This window comes from Salmo salar, chromosome 18 (assembly GCF_965601325.2).
Source record: "Salmo salar chromosome 18, fSalSal1, whole genome shotgun sequence".
NCBI lineage: Eukaryota > Metazoa > Chordata > Actinopteri > Salmoniformes > Salmonidae > Salmo > Salmo salar.
The window spans coordinates 1,107,501-1,130,935 of NC_138308.1; the positions used below are offsets into that span (position 1 = coordinate 1,107,501).

Here is a 23,435-nt window from a genome sequence, read left to right on the forward strand (position 1 = left end):
GAGAGAATAGGGAGGAGGAGGAGGAGGAGGGAGGAGGAGAAATGGACATAGAGATGGATAGAGAGAGAATAGGGAGGAGGAGGAGGAGGGAGGAGGAGAAATGGACATAGAGATGGATAGAGAGAGAATAGGGAGGAGGAGGAGGAGGAGGAGAAATGGACATAGAGATGGATAGAGAGAGAATAGGGAGGAGGAGGAGGAGGAGGGAGGAGGAGAAATGGACATAGAGATGGATAGAGAGAGAATAGGGAGGAGGAGGAGGGAGGAGAAATGGACATAGAGATGGATAGAGAGAGAATAGGGAGGAGGAGGAGGAGGAGGGAGGAGGAGAAATGGACATAGAGATGGATAGAGAGAGAATAGGGAGGAGGAGGAGGAGGAGGGGAGGAGAAATGGACATAGAGATGGATAGAGAGAGAATAGGGAGGAGGAGGAGGAGGAGGAGAAATGGACATAGAGATGGATAGAGAGAGAATAGGGAGGAGGAGGAGGAGGGAGGAGGAGAAATGGACATAGAGATGGATAGAGAGAGAATAGGGAGGAGGAGGAGGAGGAGGGAGGAGGAGAAATGGACATAGAGATGGATAGAGAGAGAATAGGGAGGAGGAGGAGGAGGAGGGAGGAGAAATGGACATAGAGATGGATAGAGAGAGAATAGGGAGGAGGAGGAGGAGGAGGAGGAGAAATGGACATAGAGATGGATAGAGAGAGAATAGGGAGGAGGAGGAGGAGGAGGAGAAATGGACATAGAGATGGATAGAGAGAGAATAGGGAGGAGGAGGAGGAGGAGGAGAAATGGACATAGAGATGGATAGAGAGAGAATAGGGAGGAGGAGGAGGAGGAGGAGGAGGAGAAATGGACATAGAGATGGATAGAGAGAGAATAGGGAGGAGGAGGAGGGAGGAGGAGAAATGGACATAGAGATGGATAGAGAGAGAATAGGGAGGAGGAGGAGGAGGAGGGAGGAGGAGAAATGGACATAGAGATGGATAGAGAGAGAATAGGGAGGAGGAGGAGGAGGAGGAGGAGAAATGGACATAGAGATGGATAGAGAGAGAATAGGGAGGAGGAGGAGGAGGGGAGGAGAAATGGACATAGAGATGGATAGAGAGAGAATAGGGAGGAGGAGGAGGAGGAGGAGGAGGAGAAATGGACATAGAGATGGATAGAGAGAGAATAGGGAGGAGGAGGAGGAGGGAGGAGAAATGGACATAGAGATGGATAGAGAGAGAATAGGGAGGAGGAGGAGGAGGAGGAGGGAGGAGGAGAAATGGACATAGAGATGGATAGAGAGAGAATAGGGAGGAGGAGGAGGAGGGAGGAGGAGAAATGGACATAGAGATGGATAGAGAGAGAATAGGGAGGAGGAGGAGGAGGAGGAGAAATGGACATAGAGATGGATAGAGAGAGAATAGGGAGGAGGAGGAGGAGGAGGAGGAGGAGAAATGGACATAGAGATGGATAGAGAGAGAATAGGGAGGAGGAGGAGGAGGAGGAGAAATGGACATAGAGATGGATAGAGAGAGAATAGGGAGGAGGAGGAGGAGGAGGGAGGAGGAGAAATGGACATAGAGATGGATAGAGAGAGAATAGGGAGGAGGAGGAGGAGGGAGGAGAAATGGACATAGAGATGGATAGAGAGAGAATAGGGAGGAGGAGGAGGAGGAGGGAGGAGGAGAAATGGACATAGAGATGGATAGAGAGAGAATAGGGAGGAGGAGGAGGAGGGAGGAGGAGAAATGGACATAGAGATGGATAGAGAGAGAATAGGGAGGAGGAGGAGGAGGAGGGAGGAGGAGAAATGGACATAGAGATGGATAGAGAGAGAATAGGGAGGAGGAGGAGGAGGAGGGAGGAGAAATGGACATAGAGATGGATAGAGAGAGAATAGGGAGGAGGAGGAGGAGGAGGAGAGGAGAAATGGACATAGAGATGGATAGAGAGAGAATAGGGAGGAGGAGGAGGAGGAGGAGAAATGGACATAGAGATGGATAGAGAGAGAATAGGGAGGAGGAGGAGGAGGAGGAGGAGGAGAAATGGACATAGAGATGGATAGAGAGAGAATAGGGAGGAGGAGGAGGGAGGAGGAGAAATGGACATAGAGATGGATAGAGAGAGAATAGGGAGGAGGAGGAGGAGGGAGGAGGAGAAATGGACATAGAGATGGATAGAGAGAGAATAGGGAGGAGGAGGAGGAGGAGGAGGAGAAATGGACATAGAGATGGATAGAGAGAGAATAGGGAGGAGGAGGAGGAGGAGGAGGGAGGAGGAGAAATGGACATAGAGATGGATAGAGAGAGAATAGGGAGGAGGAGGAGGAGGAGGAGGAGAAATGGACATAGAGATGGATAGAGAGAGAATAGGGAGGAGGAGGAGGAGGAGGAGGAGAAATGGACATAGAGATGGATAGAGAGAGAATAGGGAGGAGGAGGAGGAGGAGGGAGGAGGAGAAATGGACATAGAGATGGATAGAGAGAGAATAGGGAGGAGGAGGAGGAGGAGGGAGGAGGAGAAATGGACATAGAGATGGATAGAGAGAGAATAGGGAGGAGGAGGAGGAGGAGGGAGGAGGAGAAATGGACATAGAGATGGATAGAGAGAGAATAGGGAGGAGGAGGAGGAGGAGGGAGGAGGAGAAATGGACATAGAGATGGATAGAGAGAGAATAGGGAGGAGGAGGAGGAGGAGGGAGGAGAAATGGACATAGAGATGGATAGAGAGAGAATAGGGAGGAGGAGGAGGAGGAGGAGAGGAGAAATGGACATAGAGATGGATAGAGAGAGAATAGGGAGGAGGAGGAGGAGGAGGAGAAATGGACATAGAGATGGATAGAGAGAGAATAGGGAGGAGGAGGAGGAGGAGGAGGGAGGAGAAATGGACATAGAGATGGATAGAGAGAGAATAGGGAGGAGGAGGAGGAGGAGGAGAAATGGACATAGAGATGGATAGAGAGAGAATAGGGAGGAGGAGGAGGAGGAGGAGAGGAGGAGAAATGGACATAGAGATGGATAGAGAGAGAATAGGGAGGAGGAGGAGGAGGAGGAGGAGGAGAAATGGACATAGAGATGGATAGAGAGAGAATAGGGAGGAGGAGGAGGAGGAGGGAGGAGGAGAAATGGACATAGAGATGGATAGAGAGAGAATAGGGAGGAGGAGGAGGAGGAGGAGGAGAAATGGACATAGAGATGGATAGAGAGAGAATAGGGAGGAGGAGGAGGAGGAGGGAGGAGAAATGGACATAGAGATGGATAGAGAGAGAATAGGGAGGAGGAGGAGGAGGAGGGAGGAGAAATGGACATAGAGATGGATAGAGAGAGAATAGGGAGGAGGAGGAGGGAGGAGGAGAAATGGACATAGAGATGGATAGAGAGAGAATAGGGAGGAGGAGGAGGAGGAGGGAGGAGGAGAAATGGACATAGAGATGGATAGAGAGAGAATAGGGAGGAGGAGGAGGAGGAGGGAGGAGGAGAAATGGACATAGAGATGGATAGAGAGAGAATAGGGAGGAGGAGGAGGAGGGGAGGAGAAATGGACATAGAGATGGATAGAGAGAGAATAGGGAGGAGGAGGAGGAGGAGGAGAAATGGACATAGAGATGGATAGAGAGAGAATAGGGAGGAGGAGGAGGAGGAGGAGGAGGAGAAATGGACATAGAGATGGATAGAGAGAGAATAGGGAGGAGGAGGGAGGGAGGAGGAGAAATGGACATAGAGATGGATAGAGAGAGAATAGGGAGGAGGAGGAGGAGGAGGGAGGAGGAGAAATGGACATAGAGATGGATAGAGAGAGAATAGGGAGGAGGAGGAGGAGGAGGAGGAGGAGAAATGGACATAGAGATGGATAGAGAGAGAATAGGGAGGAGGAGGAGGAGGAGGGAGGAGAAATGGACATAGAGATGGATAGAGAGAGAATAGGGAGGAGGAGGAGGAGGAGGAGAGGAGAAATGGACATAGAGATGGATAGAGAGAGAATAGGGAGGAGGAGGAGGGAGGAGGAGAAATGGACATAGAGATGGATAGAGAGAGAATAGGGAGGAGGAGGAGGAGGGAGGAGGAGAAATGGACATAGAGATGGATAGAGAGAGAATAGGGAGGAGGAGGAGGAGGAGGGGAGGAGAAATGGACATAGAGATGGATAGAGAGAGAATAGGGAGGAGGAGGAGGAGGAGGGAGGAGGAGAAATGGACATAGAGATGGATAGAGAGAGAATAGGGAGGAGGAGGAGGAGGGGAGGAGGAGAAATGGACATAGAGATGGATAGAGAGAGAATAGGGAGGAGGAGGAGGAGGGAGGGAGGAGGAGAAATGGACATAGAGATGGATAGAGAGAGAATAGGGAGGAGGAGGAGGAGGAGGAGGAGGAGAAATGGACATAGAGATGGATAGAGAGAGAATAGGGAGGAGGAGGAGGAGGGAGGAGGAGAAATGGACATAGAGATGGATAGAGAGAGAATAGGGAGGAGGAGGAGGAGGAGGGAGGAGGAGAAATGGACATAGAGATGGATAGAGAGAGAATAGGGAGGAGGAGGAGGAGGAGGAGGAGAAATGGACATAGAGATGGATAGAGAGAGAATAGGGAGGAGGAGGAGGAGGGAGGAGGAGAAATGGACATAGAGATGGATAGAGAGAGAATAGGGAGGAGGAGGAGGAGGAGGGAGGAGGAGAAATGGACATAGAGATGGATAGAGAGAGAATAGGGAGGAGGAGGAGGAGGAGGGAGGAGAAATGGACATAGAGATGGATAGAGAGAGAATAGGGAGGAGGAGGAGGAGGAGGAGGAGGAGAAATGGACATAGAGATGGATAGAGAGAGAATAGGGAGGAGGAGGAGGGAGGAGGAGGAGGAGTCCTACCTTTTGACTCCTCGACGGAACTCAAACAGTTTCTGTCCCTCAGGGATGGAGAAAACACGGATTACCGTCCCCTATCAGATCACAAGGATTCATTATACATTACCGTCCCCTATCAGATCACATTATACATTACCGTCCCCTATCAGATCACAAGGATTCATTATACATTACCGTCCCCTATCAGATCACAAGGATTCATTATACATTACCGTCCCCTATCAGATCACAAGGATTCATTACACATTACCGTCCCCTATCAGATCACATTACACATTACCGTCCCCTATCAGATCACATTACACATTACCGTCCCCTATCAGATCACATTACACATTACCGTCCCCTATCAGATCACATTACACATTACCGTCCCCTATCAGATCACATTACACATTACCGTCCCCTATCAGATCACATTACCGTCCCCTATCAGATCACATTACCGTCCCCTATCAGATCACATTACCGTCCCCTATCAGATCACATTACCGTCCCCTATCAGATCACATTACACATTACCGTCCCCTATCAGATCACATTACACATTACCGTCCCCTATCAGATCACATTACACATTACCGTCCCCTATCAGATCACATTACACATTACCGTCCCCTATCAGATCACATTACACATTACCGTCCCCTATCAGATCACATTACACATTACCGTCCCCTATCAGATCACATTACACATTACCGTCCCCTATCAGATCACATTACACATTACCGTCCCCTATCAGATCACATTACACATTACCGTCCCCTATCAGATCACATTACACATTACCGTCCCCTATCAGATCACATTACCGTCCCCTATCAGATCACATTACACATTACCGTCCCCTATCAGATCACATTACACATTACCGTCCCCTATCAGATCACATTACACATTACCGTCCCCTATCAGATCACATTACACATTACCGTCCCCTATCAGATCACATTACACATTACCGTCCCCTATCAGATCACATTACACATTACCGTCCCCTATCAGATCACATTACACATTACCGTCCCCTATCAGATCACATTACACATTACCGTCCCCTATCAGATCACATTACACATTACCGTCCCCTATCAGATCACATTACACATTACCGTCCCCTATCAGATCACATTACACATTACCGTCCCCTATCAGATCACATTACACATTACCGTCCCCTATCAGATCACATTACACATTACCGTCCCCTATCAGATCACATTACACATTACCGTCCCCTATCAGATCACATTACACATTACCGTCCCCTATCAGATCACATTACACATTACCGTCCCCTATCAGATCACATTACACATTACCGTCCCCTATCAGATCACATTACACATTACCGTCCCCTATCAGATCACATTACACATTACCGTCCCCTATCAGATCACATTACACATTACCGTCCCCTATCAGATCACATTACACATTACCGTCCCCTATCAGATCACATTACACATTACCGTCCCCTATCAGATCACATTACACATTACCGTCCCCTATCAGATCACATTACACATTACCGTCCCCTATCAGATCACATTACACATTACCGTCCCCTATCAGATCACATTACACATTACCGTCCCCTATCAGATCACATTACACATTACCGTCCCCTATCAGATCACATTACACATTACCGTCCCCTATCAGATCACATTACACATTACCGTCCCCTATCAGATCACATTACACATTACCGTCCCCTATCAGATCACATTACACATTACCGTCCCCTATCAGATCACATTACACATTACCGTCCCCTATCAGATCACATTACACATTACCGTCCCCTATCAGATCACATTACACATTACCGTCCCCTATCAGATCACATTACACATTACCGTCCCCTATCAGATCACATTACACATTACCGTCCCCTATCAGATCACATTACACATTACCGTCCCCTATCAGATCACATTACACATTACCGTCCCCTATCAGATCACATTACACATTACCGTCCCCTATCAGATCACATTACACATTACCGTCCCCTATCAGATCACATTACACATTACCGTCCCCTATCAGATCACATTACACATTACCGTCCCCTATCAGATCACATTACACATTACCGTCCCCTATCAGATCACATTACACATTACCGTCCCCTATCAGATCACATTACACATTACCGTCCCCTATCAGATCACATTACACATTACCGTCCCCTATCAGATCACATTACACACCACCGTCCCCTATCAGATCACATTACACATTACCGTCCCCTATCAGATCACATTACACATTACCGTCCCCTATCAGATCACATTACACATTACCGTCCCCTATCAGATCACATTACACATTACCGTCCCCTATCAGATCACATTACACATTACCGTCCCCTATCAGATCACATTACACATACCGTCCCCTATCAGATCACATTACACATTACCGTCCCCTATCAGATCACATTACACATTACCGTCCCCTATCAGCCATCACATTACCGTCCCCTATCAGATCACATTACACATTACCGTCCCCTATCAGATCACATTACACATTACCGTCCCCTATCAGATCACATTACACATTACCGTCCCCTATCAGATCACATTACACATTACCGTCCCCTATCAGATCACATTACACATTACCGTCCCCTATCAGATCACATTACACATTACCGTCCCCTATCAGATCACATTACACATTACCGTCCCCTATCAGATCACATTACACATTACCGTCCCCTATCAGATCACATTACACATTACCGTCCCCTATCAGATCACATTACACATTACCGTCCCCTATCAGATCACATTACACATTACCGTCCCCTATCAGATCACATTACACATTACCGTCCCCTATCAGATCACATTACACATTACCGTCCCCTATCAGATCACATTACACATTACCGTCCCCTATCAGATCACATTACACATTACCGTCCCCTATCAGATCACATTACACATTACCGTCCCCTATCAGATCACATTACACATTACCGTCCCCTATCAGATCACATTACACATTACCGTCCCCTATCAGATCACATTACACATTACCGTCCCCTATCAGATCACATTACACATTACCGTCCCCTATCAGATCACATTACACATTACCGTCCCCTATCAGATCACATTACACATTACCGTCCCCTATCAGATCACATTACCGTCCCCTATCAGATCACATTACACACCACCGTCCCCTATCAGATCACATTACACATTACCGTCCCCTATCAGATCACATTACACATTACCGTCCCCTATCAGATCACATTACACATTACCGTCCCCTATCAGATCACATTACACATTACCGTCCCCTATCAGATCACATTACACATTACCGTCCCCTATCAGATCACATTACACATTACCGTCCCCTATCAGATCACATTACACATTACCGTCCCCTATCAGATCACATTACACATTACCGTCCCCTATCAGATCACATTACACATTACCGTCCCCTATCAGATCACATTACACATTACCGTCCCCTATCAGATCACATTACACATTACCGTCCCCTATCAGATCACATTACACATTACCGTCCCCTATCAGATCACATTACACATTACCGTCCCCTATCAGATCACATTACACATTACCGTCCCCTATCAGATCACATTACACATTACCGTCCCCTATCAGATCACATTACACATTACCGTCCCCTATCAGATCACATTACACATTACCGTCCCCTATCAGATCACATTACCGTCCCCTATCAGATCACATTACACATTACCGTCCCCTATCAGATCACATTACACATTACCGTCCCCTATCAGATCACATTACACATTACCGTCCCCTATCAGATCACATTACACATTACCGTCCCCTATCAGATCACATTACACATTACCGTCCCCTATCAGATCACATTACACATTACCGTCCCCTATCAGATCACATTACACACTACCGTCCCCTATCAGATCACATTACACATTACCGTCCCCTATCAGATCACATTACCGTCCCCTATCAGATCACATTACCGTCCCCTATCAGATCACATTACACATTACCGTCCCCTATCAGATCACATTACACATTACCGTCCCCTATCAGATCACATTACACATTACCGTCCCCTATCAGATCACATTACACATTACCGTCCCCTATCAGATCACATTACACATTACCGTCCCCTATCAGATCACATTACACATTACCGTCCCCTATCAGATCACATTACACATTACCGTCCCCTATCAGATCACATTACACATTACCGTCCCCTATCAGATCACATTACACATTACCGTCCCCTATCAGATCACATTACACATTACCGTCCCCTATCAGATCACATTACACATTACCGTCCCCTATCAGATCACATTACACATTACCGTCCCCTATCAGATCACATTACACATTACCGTCCCCTATCAGATCACATTACACATTACCGTCCCCTATCAGATCACATTACACATTACCGTCCCCTATCAGATCACATTACACATTACCGTCCCCTATCAGATCACATTACACATTACCGTCCCCTATCAGATCACATTACACATTACCGTCCCCTATCAGATCACATTACACATTACCGTCCCCTATCAGATCACATTACACATTACCGTCCCCTATCAGATCACATTACACATTACCGTCCCCTATCAGATCACATTACACATTACCGTCCCCTATCAGATCACATTACACATTACCGTCCCCTATCAGATCACATTACACATTACCGTCCCCTATCAGATCACATTACACACCACCGTCCCCTATCAGATCACATTACACATTACCGTCCCCTATCAGATCACATTACACATTACCGTCCCCTATCAGATCACATTACACATTACCGTCCCCTATCAGATCACATTACACATTACCGTCCCCTATCAGATCACATTACACATTACCGTCCCCTATCAGATCACATTACACATTACCGTCCCCTATCAGATCACATTACACATTACCGTCCCCTATCAGATCACATTACACATTACCGTCCCCTATCAGATCACATTACACACTACCGTCCCCTATCAGATCACATTACACATTACCGTCCCCTATCAGATCACATTACACATTACCGTCCCCTATCAGATCACATTACACATTACCGTCCCCTATCAGATCACATTACACATTACCGTCCCCTATCAGATCACATTACACATTACCGTCCCCTATCAGATCACATTACACATTACCGTCCCCTATCAGATCACATTACACATTACCGTCCCCTATCAGATCACATTACACATTACCGTCCCCTATCAGATCACATTACACATTACCGTCCCCTATCAGATCACATTACACATTACCGTCCCCTATCAGATCACATTACACATTACCGTCCCCTATCAGATCACATTACACATTACCGTCCCCTATCAGATCACATTACACATTACCGTCCCCTATCAGATCACATTACACATTACCGTCCCCTATCAGATCACATTACACATTACCGTCCCCTATCAGATCACATTACACATTACCGTCCCCTATCAGATCACATTACACATTACCGTCCCCTATCAGATCACATTACACATTACCGTCCCCTATCAGATCACATTACACATTACCGTCCCCTATCAGATCACATTACACATTACCGTCCCCTATCAGATCACATTACACATTACCGTCCCCTATCAGATCACATTACACATTACCGTCCCCTATCAGATCACATTCACATTACCGTCCCCTATCAGATCACATTACACATTACCGTCCCCTATCAGATCACATTACACATTACCGTCCCCTATCAGATCACATTACACATTACCGTCCCCTATCAGATCACATTACACATTACCGTCCCCTATCAGATCACATTACACATTACCGTCCCCTATCAGATCACATTACACACTACCGTCCCCTATCAGATCACATTACACATTACCGTCCCCTATCAGATCACATTACACATTACCGTCCCCTATCAGATCACATTACACATTACCGTCCCCTATCAGATCACATTACACATTACCGTCCCCTATCAGATCACATTACACATTACCGTCCCCTATCAGATCACATTACACATTACCGTCCCCTATCAGATCACATTACACATTACCGTCCCCTATCAGATCACATTACACATTACCGTCCCCTATCAGATCACATTACACATTACCGTCCCCTATCAGATCACATTACACATTACCGTCCCCTATCAGATCACATTACACATTACCGTCCCCTATCAGATCACATTACACACCACCGTCCCCTATCAGATCACATTACACACCACCGTCCCCTATCAGATCACATTACACATTACCGTCCCCTATCAGATCACATTACACATTACCGTCCCCTATCAGATCACATTACACATTACCGTCCCCTATCAGATCACATTACACATTACCGTCCCCTATCAGATCACATTACACATTACCGTCCCCTATCAGATCACATTACACACTACCGTCCCCTATCAGATCACATTACACATTACCGTCCCCTATCAGATCACATTACACATTACCGTCCCCTATCAGATCACATTACACATTACCGTCCCCTATCAGATCACATTACACATTACCGTCCCCTATCAGATCACATTACACACTACCGTCCCCTATCAGATCACATTACACATTACCGTCCCCTATCAGATCACATTACACATTACCGTCCCCTATCAGATCACATTACACATTACCGTCCCCTATCAGATCACATTACACATTACCGTCCCCTATCAGATCACATTACACATTACCGTCCCCTATCAGATCACATTACACATTACCGTCCCCTATCAGATCACATTACACATTACCGTCCCCTATCAGATCACATTACACATTACCGTCCCCTATCAGATCACATTACACATTACCGTCCCCTATCAGATCACATTACACATACCGTCCCCTATCAGATCACATTACACATTACCGTCCCCTATCAGATCACATTACACATTACCGTCCCCTATCAGATCACATTACACATTACCGTCCCCTATCAGATCACATTACACACCACCGTCCCCTATCAGATCACATTACACATTACCGTCCCCTATCAGATCACATTACACATTACCGTCCCCTATCAGATCACATTACACATTACCGTCCCCTATCAGATCACATTACACATTACCGTCCCCTATCAGATCACATTACACATTACCGTCCCCTATCAGATCACATTACACATTACCGTCCCCTATCAGATCACATTACACACCACCGTCCCCTATCAGATCACATTACACATTACCGTCCCCTATCAGATCACAAGTTCATCACATTACCGTCCCCTATCAGATCACATTACACATTACCGTCCCCTATCAGATCACATTACACATTACCGTCCCCTATCAGATCACATTACACATTACCGTCCCCTATCAGATCACATTACACATTACCGTCCCCTATCAGATCACATTACACATTACCGTCCCCTATCAGATCACATTACACATTACCGTCCCCTATCAGATCACATTACACATTACCGTCCCCTATCAGATCACATTACACATTACCGTCCCCTATCAGATCACATTACACATTACCGTCCCCTATCAGATCACATTACACATTACCGTCCCCTATCAGATCACATTACACATTACCGTCCCCTATCAGATCACATTACACATTACCGTCCCCTATCAGATCACATTACACATTACCGTCCCCTATCAGATCACATTACACATTACCGTCCCCTATCAGATCACATTACACATTACCGTCCCCTATCAGATCACATTACACATTACCGTCCCCTATCAGATCACATTACACATTACCGTCCCCTATCAGATCACATTACACATTACCGTCCCCTATCAGATCACATTACACATTACCGTCCCCTATCAGATCACATTACACATTACCGTCCCCTATCAGATCACATTACACATTACCGTCCCCTATCAGATCACATTACACATTACCGTCCCCTATCAGATCACATTACACATTACCGTCCCCTATCAGATCACATTACACATTACCGTCCCCTATCAGATCACATTACACATTACCGTCCCCTATCAGATCACATTACACATTACCGTCCCCTATCAGATCACATTACACATTACCGTCCCCTATCAGATCACATTACACACCACCGTCCCCTATCAGATCACATTACACATTACCGTCCCCTATCAGATCACATTACACATTACCGTCCCCTATCAGATCACATTACACATTACCGTCCCCTATCAGATCACATTACACATTACCGTCCCCTATCAGATCACATTACACATTACCGTCCCCTATCAGATCACATTACACATTACCGTCCCCTATCAGATCACATTACACATTACCGTCCCCTATCAGATCACATTACACATTACCGTCCCCTATCAGATCACATTACACATTACCGTCCCCTATCAGATCACATTACCGTCCCCTATCAGATCACATTACACATTACCGTCCCCTATCAGATCACATTACCGTCCCCTATCAGATCACATTACACATTACCGTCCCCTATCAGATCACATTACACACCACCGTCCCCTATCAGATCACATTCACATTACCGTCCCCTATCAGATCACATTACACATTACCGTCCCCTATCAGATCACATTACACATTACCGTCCCCTATCAGATCACATTACACACCACCGTCCCCTATCAGATCACATTACACATTACCGTCCCCTATCAGATCACATTACACATTACCGTCCCCTATCAGATCACATTACACATTACCGTCCCCTATCAGATCACATTACACATTACCGTCCCCTATCAGATCACATTACACATTACCGTCCCCTATCAGATCACATTACACATTACCGTCCCCTATCAGATCACATTACACATTACCGTCCCCTATCAGATCACATTACACATTACCGTCCCCTATCAGATCACATTACACATTACCGTCCCCTATCAGATCACATTACACATTACCGTCCCCTATCAGATCACATTAACATTACCGTCCCCTATCAGATCACATTACACACCACCGTCCCCTATCAGATCACATTACACACCACCGTCCCCTATCAGATCACATTACACATTACCGTCCCCTATCAGATCACATTACACATTACCGTCCCCTATCAGATCACATTACACATTACCGTCCCCTATCAGATCACATTACACATTACCGTCCCCTATCAGATCACATTACACATTACCGTCCCCTATCAGATCACATTACACACCACCGTCCCCTATCAGATCACATTACACATTACCGTCCCCTATCAGATCACATTACACATTACCGTCCCCTATCAGATCACATTACACATTACCGTCCCCTATCAGATCACATTACACATTACCGTCCCCTATCAGATCACATTACACACCACCGTCCCCTATCAGATCACATTACACATTACCGTCCCCTATCAGATCACATTACACATTACCGTCCCCTATCAGATCACATTACACATTACCGTCCCCTATCAGATCACATTACACATTACCGTCCCCTATCAGATCACATTACACATTACCGTCCCCTATCAGATCACATTACACATTACCGTCCCCTATCAGATCACATTACACATTACCGTCCCCTATCAGATCACATTACACATTACCGTCCCCTATCAGATCACATTACACATTACCGTCCCCTATCAGATCACATTACACATTACCGTCCCCTATCAGATCACATTACACATTACCGTCCCCTATCAGATCACATTACACATTACCGTCCCCTATCAGATCAACATTACCGTCCCCTATCAGATCACATTACACATTACCGTCCCCTATCAGATCACATTACACATTACCGTCCCCTATCAGATCACATTACACACCACCGTCCCCTATCAGATCACATTACACATTACCGTCCCCTATCAGATCACATTACACATTACCGTCCCCTATCAGATCACATTACACACCACCGTCCCCTATCAGATCACATTACACACCACCGTCCCCTATCAGATCACATTACACATTACCGTCCCCTATCAGATCACATTACACATTACCGTCCCCTATCAGATCACATTACACATTACCGTCCCCTATCAGATCACATTACACATTACCGTCCCCTATCAGATCACATTACACATTACCGTCCCCTATCAGATCACATTACACATTACCGTCCCCTATCAGATCACATTACACATTACCGTCCCCTATCAGATCACATTACACATTACCGTCCCCTATCAGATCACATTACACATTACCGTCCCCTATCAGATCACATTACACATTACCGTCCCCTATCAGATCACATTACACATTACCGTCCCCTATCAGATCACATTACACACCACCGTCCCCTATCAGATCACATTACACACCACCGTCCCCTATCAGATCACATTACACATTACCGTCCCCTATCAGATCACATTACACATTACCGTCCCCTATCAGATCACATTACACATTACCGTCCCCTATCAGATCACATTACACATTACCGTCCCCTATCAGATCACATTACCGTCCCCTATCAGATCACATTACACATTACCGTCCCCTATCAGATCACATTACACATTACCGTCCCCTATCAGATCACATTACACATTACCGTCCCCTATCAGATCACATTACACATTACCGTCCCCTATCAGATCACATTACACATTACCGTCCCCTATCAGATCACATTACACACCACCGTCCCCTATCAGATCACATTACACATTACCGTCCCCTATCAGATCACATTACACATTACCGTCCCCTATCAGATCACATTACACATTACCGTCCCCTATCAGATCACATTACACATTACCGTCCCCTATCAGATCACATTACACATTACCGTCCCCTATCAGATCACATTACACACAACCGTCCCCTATCAGATCACATTACACATTACCGTCCCCTATCAGATCACATTACACATTACCGTCCCCTATCAGATCACATTGACCGTCCCCTATCAGATCACATTACACAACCGTCCCCTATCAGATCACATTACACATTACCGTCCCCTATCAGATCACATTACACATTACCGTCCCCTATCAGATCACATTACACATTACCGTCCCCTATCAGATCACATTACACATACCGTCCCCTATCAGATCACATTACACATTACCGTCCCCTATCAGATCACATTACACATTACCGTCCCCTATCAGATCACATTACACATACCGTCCCCTATCAGATCACATTACACATTACCGTCCCCTATCAGATCACATTACACATTACCGTCCCCTATCAGATCACATTACACATTACCGTCCCCTATCAGATCACATTACACACCACCGTCCCCTATCAGATCACATTACACATTACCGTCCCCTATCAGATCACATTACCGTCTATCAGATCATTACCGTCCCCTATCAGATCACATTACACATTACCGTCCCCTATCAGATCACATTACACATTACCGTCCCCTATCAGATCACATTACACATTACCGTCCCCTATCAGATCACATTACACATTACCGTCCCCTATCAGATCACATTACACATTACCGTCCCCTATCAGATCACATTACCCCCTATCATTACACATTACCGTCCCCTATCAGATCACATTACACATTACCGTCCCCTATCAGATCACATTACACATTACCGTCCCCTATCAGATCACATTACACATTACCGTCCCCTATCAGATCACATTACACACTACCGTCCCCTATCAGATCACATTACACATTACCGTCCCCTATCAGATCACATTACACATTACCGTCCCCTATCAGATCACATTACACATTACCGTCCCCTATCAGATCACATTACACACTACCGTCCCCTATCAGATCACAGATTCACACACCACCGTCCCCTATCAGATCAGCATCATACTACATTACCGTCCCCTATCAGATCAGATCATTACACATTACCGTCCCCTATCAGATCACATTACACATTACCGTCCCCTATCAGATCACATTACACATTACCGTCCCCTATCAGATCACATTACACATTACCGTCCCCTATCAGATCACATTACACATTACCGTCCCCTATCAGATCACATTACACATTACCGTCCCCTATCAGATCACATTACACATTACCGTCCCCTATCAGATCACATTACACATTACCGTCCCCTATCAGATCACATTACACATTACCGTCCCCTATCAGATCACATTACACATTACCGTCCCCTATCAGATCACATTACACATTACCGTCCCCTATCAGATCACATTACACATTACCGTCCCCTATCAGATCACATTACACATTACCGTCCCCTATCAGATCACATTACACATTACCGTCCCCTATCAGATCACATTACACATTACCGTCCCCTATCAGATCACATTACACATTACCGTCCCCTATCAGATCACATTACACATTACCGTCCCCTATCAGATCACATTACACATTACCGTCCCCTATCAGATCACATTACACATTACCGTCCCCTATCAGATCACATTACACATTACCGTCCCCTATCAGATCACATTACACATTACCGTCCCCTATCAGATCACATTACACATTACCGTCCCCTATCAGATCACATTACACATTACCGTCCCCTATCAGATCACATTACACATTACCGTCCCCTATCAGATCACATTACACATTACCGTCCCCTATCAGATCACATTACACACACCGTCCCCTATCAGATCACATTACACATTACCGTCCCCTATCAGATCACATTACACATTACCGTCCCCTATCAGATCACATTACACATTACCGTCCCCTATCAGATCACATTACACATTACCGTCCCCTATCAGATCACATTACACATTACCGTCCCCTATCAGATCACATTACACATTACCGTCCCCTATCAGATCACATTACACATTACCGTCCCCTATCAGATCACATTACACATTACCGTCCCCTATCAGATCACATTACACATTACCGTCCCCTATCAGATCACATTACACATTACCGTCCCCTATCAGATCACATTACACATTACCGTCCCCTATCAGATCACATTACACATTACCGTCCCCTATCAGATCACATTACACATTACCGTCCCCTATCAGATCACATTACACATTACCGTCCCCTATCAGATCACATTACACATTACCGTCCCCTATCAGATCACATTACACACTACCGTCCCCTATCAGATCACATTACACATTACCGTCCCCTATCAGATCACATTACACATTACCGTCCCCTATCAGATCACATTACACATTACCGTCCCCTATCAGATCACATTACACATTACCGTCCCCTATCAGATCACATTACAGTCCCCTATCAATCACATTACCGTCCCCTATCAGATCACATTACACATTACCGTCCCCTATCAGATCACATTACACATTACCGTCCCCTATCAGATCACATTACACATTACCGTCCCCTATCAGATCACATTACACATTACCGTCCCCTATCAGATCACATTACACATTACCGTCCCCTATCAGATCACATTACACATTACCGTCCCCTATCAGATCACATTACACATTACCGTCCCCTATCAGATCACATTACACATTACCGTCCCCTATCAGATCACATTACACATTACCGTCCCCTATCAGATCACATTACACATTACCGTCCCCTATCAGATCACATTACACATTACCGTCCCCTATCAGATCACATTACACATTACCGTCCCCTATCAGATCACATTACACATCACCGTCCCCTATCAGATCACATTACACACTACCGTCCCCTATCAGATCACATTACACACTACCGTCCCCTATCAGATCACATTACACATTACCGTCCCCTATCAGATCACATTACCGTCCCCTATCAGATCACATTACCGTCCCCTATCAGATCACATTACACATTACCGTCCCCTATCAGATCACATTACACATTACCGTCCCCTATCAGATCACATTACACATTACCGTCCCCTATCAGATCACATTACACATTACCGTCCCCTATCAGATCACATTACACATTACCGTCCCCTATCAGATCACATTACACATTACCGTCCCCTATCAGATCACATTACACATTACCGTCCCCTATCAGATCACATTACACATTACCGTCCCCTATCAGATCACATTACACATTACCGTCCCCTATCAGATCACATTACACATTACCGTCCCCTATCAGATCACATTACACACCTACCGTCCCCTATCAGATCACATTACACATTACCGTCCCCTATCAGATCACATTACACATTACCGTCCCCTATCAGATCACATTACACATTACCGTCCCCTATCAGATCACATTACACACCTACCGTCCCCTATCAGATCACATCATTACACATTACCGTCCCCTATCAGATCACAAGGATTCATTCTACATTACCGTCCCCTATCAGATCACATTACACATTACCGTCCCCTATCAGATCACATTACACATTACCGTCCCCTATCAGATCACATTACACATTACCGTCCCCTATCAGATCACATTACACATTACCGTCCCCTATCAGATCACATTACACATTACCGTCCCCTATCAGATCACATTACACATTACCGTCCCCTATCAGATCACATTACACATTACCGTCCCCTATCAGATCACATTACACATTACCGTCCCCTATCAGATCAATACGTCCCTATCATACACATTACCGTCCCCTATCAGATCACATTACACATTACCGTCCCCTATCAGATCACATTACACATTACCGTCCCCTATCAGATCACATTACACATTACCGTCCCCTATCAGATCACATTACACATTACCGTCCCCTATCAGATCACATTACACATTACCGTCCCCTATCAGATCAACATTACACATTACCGTCCCCTATCAGATCACATTACACATTACCGTCCCCTATCAGATCACATTACACATCACCGTCCCCTATCAGATCACATTACACATTACCGTCCCCTATCAGATCACATTACACACCACCGTCCCCTATCAGATCACATTACACATTACCGTCCCCTATCAGATCACATTACACATTACCGTCCCCTATCAGATCACATTACACATTACCGTCCCCTATCAGATCACATTACACATTACCGTCCCCTATCAGATCACATTACACATTACCGTCCCCTATCAGATCACATTACACATTACCGTCCCCTATCAGATCACATTACACATTACCGTCCCCTATCAGATCACATTACACATTACCGTCCCCCTATCAGATCACATTACACATTACCGTCCCCTATCAGATCACATTACACATTACCGTCCCCTATCAGATCACATTACACATTACCGATCAGATCACATTACACATTACCGTCCCCTATCAGATCACATTACACATTACCGTCCCCTATCAGATCACATTACACATTACCGTCCCCTATCAGATCACATTACACATTACCGTCCCCTATCAGATCACATTACACATTACCGTCCCCTATCAGATCACATTACACATTACCGTCCCCTATCAGATCACATTACACATTACCGTCCCCTATCAGATCACATTACACATTACCGTCCCCTATCAGATCACATTACACATTACCGTCCCCTATCAGATCACATTACACATTACCGTCCCCTATCAGATCACATTACACATTACCGTCCCCTATCAGATCACATTACACATTACCGTCCCCTATCAGATCACATTACACATTACCGTCCCCTATCAGATCACATTACACATTACCGTCCCCTATCAGATCACATTACACATTACCGTCCCCTATCAGATCACATTACACATTACCGTCCCCTATCAGATCACATTACACATTACCGTCCCCTATCAGATCACATTACACATTACCGTCCCCTATCAGATCACATTACACATTACCGTCCCCTATCAGATCACATTACACATTACCGTCCCCTATCAGATCACATTACACATTACCGTCCCCTATCAGATCACATTACACATTACCGTCCCCTATCAGATCACATTACACATTACCGTCCCCTATCAGATCACATTACACATTACCGTCCCCTATCAGATCACATTACACATTACCGTCCCCTATCAGATCACATTACACATTACCGTCCCCTATCAGATCACATTACACATTACCGTCCCCTATCAGATCACATTACACATTACCGTCCCCTATCAGATCACATTACACATTACCGTCCCCTATCAGATCACATTACACATTACCGTCCCCTATCAGATCACATTACACATTACCGTCCCCTATCAGATCACATTACACATTACCGTCCCCTATCAGATCACATTACACATTACCGTCCCCTATCAGATCACATTACACATTACCGTCCCCTATCAGATCACATTACACATTACCGTCCCCTATCAGATCACATTACACATTACCGTCCCCTATCAGATCACATTACACATTACCGTCCCCTATCAGATCACATTACACATTACCGTCCCCTATCAGATCACATTACACATTACCGTCCCCTATCAGATCACATTACACATTACCGTCCCCTATCAGATCACATTACACATTACCGTCCCCTATCAGATCACATTACACATTACCGTCCCCTATCAGATCACATTACACATTACCGTCCCCTATCAGATCACATTACACATTACCGTCCCCTATCAGATCACATTACACATTACCGTCCCCTATCAGATCACATTACACATTACCGTCCCCTATCAGATCACATTACACATTACCGTCCCCTATCAGATCACATTACACATTACCGTCCCCTATCAGATCACATTACACATTACCGTCCCCTATCAGATCACATTACACATTACCGTCCCCTATCAGATCACATTACACACCACCGTCCCCTATCAGATCACATTACACATTACCGTCCCCTATCAGATCACATTACACATTACCGTCCCCTATCAGATCACATTACACATTACCGTCCCCTATCAGATCACATTACACATTACCGTCCCCTATCAGATCACATTACACATTACCGTCCCCTATCAGATCACATTACACACTACCGTCCCCTATCAGATCACATTACACATTACCGTCCCCTATCAGATCACATTACACATTACCGTCCCCTATCAGATCACATTACACATTACCGTCCCCTATCAGATCACATTACACATTACCGTCCCCTATCAGATCACATTACACATTACCGTCCCCTATCAGATCACATTACACATTACCGTCCCCTATCAGATCACATTACACATTACCGTCCCCTATCAGATCACATTACACATTACCGTCCCCTATCAGATCACATTACACATTACCGTCCCCTATCAGATCACATTACACATTACCGTCCCCTATCAGATCACATTACACATTACCGTCCCCTATCAGATCACATTACACATTACCGTCCCCTATCAGATCACATTACACATTACCGTCCCCTATCAGATCACATTACACATTACCGTCCCCTATCAGATCACATTACACATTACCGTCCCCTATCAGATCACATTACACATTACCGTCCCCTATCAGATCACATTACACATTACCGTCCCCTATCAGATCACATTACACATTACCGTCCCCTATCAGATCACATTACACATTACCGTCCCCTATCAGATCACATTACACATTACCGTCCCCTATCAGATCACATTACACATTACCGTCCCCTATCAGATCACATTACACATTACCGTCCCCTATCAGATCACATTACACATTACCGTCCCCTATCAGATCACATTACACATTACCGTCCCCTATCAGATCACATTACACATTACCGTCCCCTATCAGATCACATTACACATTACCGTCCCCTATCAGATCACATTACACATTACCGTCCCCTATCAGATCACATTACACATTACCGTCCCCTATCAGATCACATTACACATTACCGTCCCCTATCAGATCACATTACACATTACCGTCCCCTATCAGATCACATTACACATTACCGTCCCCTATCAGATCACATTACACATTACCGTCCCCTATCAGATCACATATACACATTACCGTCCCCTATCAGATCACATTACACATTACCGTCCCCTATCAGATCACATTACACACTACCGTCCCCTATCAGATCACATTACACATCCACCGTCCCCTATCAGATCACATTACAACATCACCGTCCCCTATCAGATCACATTACACATTACCGTCCCCTATCAGATCACATTACACATTACCGTCCCCTATCAGATCACATTACACATTACCGTCCCCTATCAGATCACATTACACATTACCGTCCCCTATCAGATCACATTACACATTACCGTCCCCTATCAGATCACATTACACATTACCGTCCCCTATCAGATCACATTACACATTACCGTCCCCTATCAGATCACATTACACATTACCGTCCCCTATCAGATCACATTACACATTACCGTCCCCTATCAGATCACATTACACATTACCGTCCCCTATCAGATCACATTACACACTACCGTCCCCTATCAGATCACATTACACATTACCGTCCCCTATCAGATCACATTACACATTACCGTCCCCTATCAGATCACATTACACATTACCGTCCCCTATCAGATCACATTAACACATTACCGTCCCCTATCAGATCACATTACAC

General features: G+C 45.3%; 1 protein-coding gene across 4 annotated transcripts in view; it reads right to left on the bottom strand.

The window, feature by feature from the left end:
- Window positions 1-23,435, bottom strand: part of wipi2 (WD repeat domain, phosphoinositide interacting 2) — an 81,301-nt gene that overhangs the window by 14,124 nt on the left and 43,742 nt on the right. For all 4 annotated transcript variants that reach the window (XM_082964658.1, XM_082964660.1, XM_082964661.1 and 1 more), the window contains one exon: window positions 4,852-4,922. In XM_082964658.1, the coding sequence (XP_082820784.1) occupies window positions 4,852-4,922 (71 nt within the window). The remainder of the gene's footprint in view (window positions 1-4,851; window positions 4,923-23,435) is intronic.